Source organism: Eriocheir sinensis, chromosome 28 (assembly GCF_024679095.1).
Source record: "Eriocheir sinensis breed Jianghai 21 chromosome 28, ASM2467909v1, whole genome shotgun sequence".
Classification (NCBI taxonomy): Eukaryota; Metazoa; Arthropoda; class Malacostraca; order Decapoda; family Varunidae; genus Eriocheir; species Eriocheir sinensis.
Genome location: NC_066536.1, coordinates 5,220,454 through 5,228,015, shown reverse-complemented (window position 1 = coordinate 5,228,015; position 7,562 = coordinate 5,220,454). Strand labels below are relative to the sequence as shown.

Genomic DNA, 7,562 nt, shown 5'->3' with positions numbered 1-7,562 from the left:
ATATGACTCAGATGTTGCAGCCAGTGATGTCCCATGTTCATGCACTGACCTGTCTGTCTGTCTGTCCCATTGTAGGGCTGCACCTCCGACGACAATGGCGGAATGTTGCGTCTGGCAAGTATTGATTCTTTTCTTTTTTAAATATATATATATATATATATATATATATATATATATATATATATATATATATATATATATATATATATATATATATATATATATATATATATATATATTAACTTAAATCATTAGATATTTTACTCCTAATTTATCACATAAATAATTTTTAATTCAGTATATTTAATTTTGCTTTAAATCATGATTTTTTACTCTGATTTAAATCAATTTAAATCACTTGATTTAAATATTTTGATTTATATCAAACCAACGCTGATATATATATATATATATATATATATATATATATATATATATATATATATATATATATATATATATATATATATATATATATATATAGATAAACACACACACACACACACACACACACACACACACACACACACACACACACACACATAGAAGTGTTAACACATGGAACAGCTTGTGGGAAGAGGTGGTGGAGGTGAACAGTGTCCAACAAATAAAGGAAAGGCTGGATAAATGTAGATATGTAGACAGGATTATTAGAGCTCAGCTCAGGCCTGGTAGACTACAAATAGGTAAATACAAGTAGGTAAATACACACACACATACACACACATAGTAGGCACCTTTTGATGAAGAAAAATTATGTTTATCACTAAGCCATCAACAATAAAAATCATCAGAATGAATGTCAGTACCTCCCCCGCCACACACACACAGGTAGTGTCAGAGCTCCAGTCAACCATGGCCTGGTCAAGAATTTAATTGGGTTTTCATGCTTCATAATACTAATCAGGATGATGTTTATGTGGATCAAACATTATTCTTATCTTATGGCTCAGGTATAAATAATTTATTTGTGCTCAGTGTTCAGAACATGGACTGTTTTCTCAGAATTGGCTTGAGCGCCCACATTGACATGCATAAAAATACTACAGAGTTATATTGTAAGGTTCGGTCTTTTATGCAAGTCACAGATTATATAGATATTGCTTGTTTAGAAGATCACAAACCTTAGGAATTTCTGTTAATAAGAAACCACTAATGAAGTCATTGATGAATCAAGTTTGTTAAATTTCACTGTGAGCCACATATTTGTGGGGATTGAATAACACCAAGTACTGTCATATTCCTTATGGCACAGCAGTAACATGTTTTGTTTTAGTAAGAAAGCCAAAAGTCACCCTTCTCCCTGCTGAACTACTCTTTCTCTCCAGGACTCAGCCACCAAGGAGAAGGCCCTTCACACCATGTCCTCCATGTCTTCAGCCCAAATCGTCTCTGCCACAGCCATGCACAGCAAGCCTCCACTTGGATTGGCTCCCCCACCTGTGTCCTATGCCAGTCCCTTCTGGCAGGGTGGGCTTCAGGCAGGCACTAGCCAGGAGTGAGTTCTTGTGCTCCAAGTACAGTAGCATATCACCAGGCAGTACAATCAAAGTAAAAGAGAATCTTACTCTGGCTGTTGTCATATATATTCGCTAGTATAATAAATATGTATGTAAATCATAAGTATAATGGCCAGAAAAATAATATTCCTTAACATGATAAAGCTTTCAAGAGAAATGTGTTTTTTAAAACTCAAGAAATTTTGATCTTTCTAATATAACTTACTCCTCCACAGTGTCAAGCCATTCGCTCAGTCCCCCTTCATGGGTGGAGAGACTAAACCAACTGTAGGAGGCATGGGAGGTCTGCTGCAGACCGCTGCTGCTCCCTCTGTCACAGTGCCTCCCTGGGAAGGCCGCTCCATTGCAACACAGAAGCTGCGACTGGTGGAATTTAGCGCCTTCATGGAGTCTCAAAGAGACCCAGACACAGTGAGTCTTTGGGGGGTGGTCAGAGGTGGACTCTCACAGATTTCTTTACTTTACTCCTTCAGACTTCTTGGTGCACTACAGGGTTAATATTCTGTTATCTTATTTTGCATGGGGTGAGTTTGGTTTTACATAGAATGTTGGTATGTTTCAAGTAGGTAGCATTTTTGTTGCTACAGGCACAGTTTCTAATTTATTTTTCAGCACATTATTCAGTTTTGCTTAAACATGAACATGTACCATGCGACAGTTTCAATGACGAGCACTGTATTCATATAGAATTGTGTGATAATTATGATTACTTACTGTCTGCTGCAGTGCTGCTTTCTTGCTATTCATTATCAATATTTTTAATTTAACTGCTCTGCTGAACTTGCTAATTGCATACTTCCACCCCTCCCATGGCCTTGCTGCACGTGAATTTCTACTCCAACTCATCAGTATTCTGCTCAACTTCTTAAATGCAAAAGTTAGCCAGTATATTCATTCTTTCATCCTCTCATTCCTTTCATTGTTAAACTTTGGAAGTCTCTTTTTGTCAATATTTTCTCTTCCCTTTGACCTACACTCCTTTATAAGTATCAAGGCACCTCTCCCACCAAACCTAATTATATCATTATTTTTTTATCTCCTGTCTTTCTTTGTAGAGTAATGTGTTGCAAGCTTTTTTTATATTGTTTTGCTTTTGGCCTGCCTCCTCTATACAAAAAAAAAAATTATAATATAAACTGTATACTTTATTTTCTTTTGCTCAATGTTCATTCATTGGACATAGTTATGAAAATGGGATACTTTTTTTTTAGTCACTTAATCCTGAATTAACTGTACCACAATTTGTTGTGACTGTAGTAGTTCACATGAAAGGATTATCATTAAACTGCAGATATCCATTGTGATCATCCACTTTATATTATCTGGGTTCCTTATTATTACTAATTGTATTTTGTTTTGTATTGTTTCAGTATCAAAAGCATCTGTTTGTTCACATAGGAGGCCCAACCACTTATGCGGATCCGTTACTAGAGGTGAGTTGATACTTGAAAGCTGTGTGTTGGTGTTTAGGGGTAAAAATATTGGAAAATAACATCCTGCTCCTCATGACTGGCTCCCTGTAGGGCCAACATTTATGCACCTCATCCGTCACATTATATATACAAGTATATATATATATATATATATATATATATATATATATATATATATATATATATATATATATATATATATATATATATATATATATATATATATATATATCTTTAAGACAGCCAATGGAATTCGCCAGGGAGGGGTCCTGTCTCCCTACCTGTACAACGTCTACACAGATGATCTCATTGCCGCTCTGTGCGACACAGGTACATGCTGCCACTTACAAGATAGGTGCATCAACTTGCTGAGTTATGCTGATGACATGGTACTGATGGCACCCACAGTTGAGGCTCTGCAGGTCCTTATTGGAGTGTGTCAGGCATATGCTGCCACGCACAATATTGTCTACAACACCACCAAGACAGAGTGCATGGTAGTGCCACCGCCACACTACAGGGTGGACTACCAGACATCAGCGTGGCTCAATGGGAGTGCCCTTACATTTGTGGATAGATTCACATACCTGGGCCATGTCATCAATAGGGAAAGGACCGATGATGATTACATGAAGAAGCAGACCACCAAGCTCACAGTCATCGGCAACACGCTGCTGAGGAAATTCTCCTTCTGCAGCACGGAGGTGAAATTGGAGTTATTCAGGAGCCACTGCCACTCTCTCTACTGCAACTCGCTGTGGTCACAGTATAGGGCTGCCTCCATGACCCATCTTAGGGTTTGTCATAATGACATCCTCAAGCAGGGGTTTCTGGGGCTTCCTAGAAGGACAAGCTCATCCCTGGCCTTTACCAGGCACGGAATGAAATGTCTGGCTGTGCTGCATCGCCACACTGCATACAGTATGAGGAGTAGAGTGGAACAATCTGGGAACTCCATCATCACTTCCGTCAGACAGAGCTCGGCCTATGTTTGTGGATCTATGCGGCGAGAGTAGCTGGGCCTTCTGGTCGTGTAGGTTGTGCATAAGTGTGCCGTGCACACGCATATAAAATTATAAGTTGTCTAATATTTAAGCGTATATGTATCTAGTTCGATCTCGTTCATTTTTCTTGTCTTGTTTTTTTTATATATGCCGCTGGGCGAAATAAAACTATTATTATTATTATTATTATTATTATTATTATTATTATTATTATTATTATTATTATTATACACAACACCGGTCATAAGTTACCTGAAAAAGGCCAAGGAATCACAACTAGTTTAATGTAGTACCCCACAAATTCTCAAGATTCAGTCATTTATAATATTCAAAGGGCCCCCCCATAAATAATTATATAATTAAAGCCACAAAGGCTGATACCACAAATGTTTGCAGATGCCTATATTTAAATGACAAATCTCAAACTTTATGCTAATTTTTTTCTCTTCATCTTTGCATGTTGCAGGCAGTAGATATCAGGCAGATTTATGACAAGTTCCCCGAGAAGAAGGGTGGCCTGAAAGAGCTCTATGACAAGGGACCTCAGAATGCCTTCTTCCTTGTCAAGTTTTGGGCAGACCTGAATGTCAATATCCAGGATGAATCGGGGACATTCTATGGAGTCACAAGCCAGTAAGTCAATTTGAGTTTGTGTTTGATGTGTGAGGATATTTTATTTTATAATTCTGGTTAATATAATTGCATGCAATCAAACAATAACTTTCACATTATATTCCAATATTTATCATACTTTTCCTTGCTTGACATTTTAGTTTAAATATACAGGATAATTAAATAGCATAAAATGTTTCAACTCAGATTGTAATTGGAAACAACATCAATATGCTCAGAATCAAGTACTCATCTTTCACTGTGTAGGCACTAAGACCTGAGTGTATAATAATTCTAAAATAACTTTGAAGTGCCTAGAATTACAAGATTATTTTAATATAGAAGTTCTAGACATAAGTAAAGTAGTGCCCTACTAGGTATGTTACATGATATATTATGGATTGTTTTTGCATTAATTTCCTCAGTCTCTTTGTTCCATTTTGGCTGTAACCTCACACCTCCTCATTATTTACCTTGTAGGTATGAAAGCCCTGAGAACATGACCATTACCTGCTCCACCAAGGTGTGTTCCTTCGGCAAGCAAGTGGTAGAAAAGGTAGAGACAGAATATGCCCGCTTTGAGAATGGTCGGTTTGTGTACAGAATTCACCGTTCACCCATGTGTGAATACATGATCAACTTCATCCACAAGCTGAAGCACCTGCCAGAGAAATACATGATGAACAGTGTGTTGGAGAACTTTACCATCCTGCAGGTGAGACAGCTCTGACTTCTGTCCAGGAGGATCACATTGACATAACATATATTTTAAAGCAAGATTATGGTAAGGAGGGATTCTCCTTAATGAGTGGTATCACACAGATGATTGTTGATGAAGTGCCCTAATTTTAGAAGTAATTATAATTCATCATTTAACATTAATACATACATGTTTTTATATCTCTCTGTTGTTTTACACACACACACACACACACACACACACACATAGTGTGTGGGAAAATGTAAAGATGAACCAAAACTATTCTCTAGATATGTAAACAGAAAATTGAAGAAAAGAGAGAGTATAACAGTAATAAAAAAAATGACACAACTTATGATAAGGACAGGGAAATTAGTGAAATGATGAATATAAATTTTCAAAAAGTGTTCACTCAAGAAACTGAATTTCAAACAGAAGAAAGAGAGGATGGAATTAAAAGAATGAAGAAGATAAGAATGGATAAAGAAGAGTTGAGGAAACTAATGAAATCACTAGATGGAAGAAAAGCCATGGGACCAGATGATATATCAGGACAAGTGATAAAAGAATGCAATGAAGAATTGACAGAGCCAATTTATAAGTTATATTATAAGTTGTTCATTAGAGTTTGGAACGCTGCTGTGAGAATGGAAAAGAGCAAACATTATACCAATTTGTAAGAGCAGGAACAGACATGAGCCATTAAATTGTAGACCAGTCTCACTCACTAGTGTAATCGATAAAATGTGTGAAAGAATCATAAAAAACAATGGTTTGAACATCTGGAAAGAGAAAAATTAATAAATGAGAGCAAGTTTGGATTTAGGCAAGGAAAGTCGTGTGTCACAAATTTTATTTGTTTTTACTCGAGAATAATAGATATAGTACAAGAAAGAGATGGATGGATGGATTGTATATACCTAGACCTGAAAAAAGTTTTTGATAAAGTGCCACATAATAAACTGTTGTGAAAATAAGAGTATAGAGGAGGACTGGGAGGCAGTGTGAAAAAATGGATGAAGGAGTATTTGGTAGGAAGAGAAAGAGAACAGTGGTAAGGGATGAAAAATCAGAATGGAGAGAAGTGATAAGTGGAGTGCCACAGGGATCTGTACTTGCACCAATAATGTTCTTGATTTATATCAACGACATGCCAGAAAAATTAAAAAGCTACATGAGCGGATGATGCAAAACTGTAAAGAAGGATAAGGACGGAAGAAGATTGTATGGGGTTGCAGAAGGATTTGAATGTAATATGTGAGTGGAGCAACAAATTTATGGGAAATGGAATTCAATGCAAACAAATGTCACATATTGAAGATGGGAAAAGAAACAATATAAAATGGATGAAAGAGACATAAGTGTGGTTAAGGAAGAGAAAGACCTGGGAGTGACAATTCAGGTTTCTTTGATGCCAGAAAAACACATAAACACGATATTTGGTGATACATATTTTCTATTGCAAAATGTTAGATTTGCATTCCAACATATGGATATAGATATGATGACAAAGCTAATAAAGGCAATGATTAGACCAAAGTTAGAATATGCAGGAGTGGTTGATCCCCACACAAAAAGAAGGATGTAAAAAAACTGGAAAGGATTCAGAGAATTGCAACAAAAATGGTACCTGAACTGTCAGATCTGCCTTGTGAAAAAAGATTGGAACGCATGAACCTGCCAACTTTGAAACAGAGGAAAGAAAGGGGAGACTTGATAATGTTTAAGTTGATGAGTGGTATGGATAATGTAGGTAGAGAGGAGTTGATGGAGAGAGAGCAAAGGAGAGGATTGAGAGGACACAAGAAGCTGAGAAAGGGAACATGCATGAGAGACAAAAAGAAGTACAACTTTCCTCATAGAAGTATGGATTTGTGGAACAGTTTGGAAGAGGATGTGGTGGAGGCGATGAGTGTCCACCAAATGAAAGAAAGATTGGATAAAACTAGACAAGGAGACAGGACTATCTGAGCCTAACTCAGGCCCTGTGTGCTACAAATAGGTAAATACACACACACACAAACACACACTAAACATTAACTTCAGCACTAAATTTCTTTGATAGTTTCATCATATTTCTAGATATCAACCTCTTTGTTTTTTGTTACTTGAAAATGAAAGTTTCCTCCAATAATCTATTTCAAATGTCCCCTGCTTTATGGGCAAGTGTGCCTCCCATAAGGAATATATTATTAAGGGTTCAGGCTTAGTATTTCTATTCATTACCATTTTTTATTCTATTACAGGAATATTCTATGAATAAACCCAAGGTTTTATCAAGATCATTAGTATA

At 36.6% G+C, this 7,562-nt stretch overlaps 1 protein-coding gene across 2 annotated transcripts in view; it reads left to right on the top strand.

Annotated features, from left to right (window-relative positions):
- Positions 1–7,562, top strand: part of LOC127004408 (transcriptional enhancer factor TEF-1-like) — a 136,858-nt gene that overhangs the window by 125,788 nt on the left and 3,508 nt on the right. For both annotated transcript variants that reach the window (XM_050872068.1, XM_050872069.1), the window contains 6 exons: positions 76–114; positions 1,329–1,498; positions 1,736–1,931; positions 2,891–2,953; positions 4,424–4,590; positions 5,050–5,284. In XM_050872068.1, coding sequence (XP_050728025.1) covers positions 76–114; positions 1,329–1,498; positions 1,736–1,931; positions 2,891–2,953; positions 4,424–4,590; positions 5,050–5,284 — 870 coding nt within the window. The remainder of the gene's footprint in view (positions 1–75; positions 115–1,328; positions 1,499–1,735; positions 1,932–2,890; positions 2,954–4,423; positions 4,591–5,049; positions 5,285–7,562) is intronic.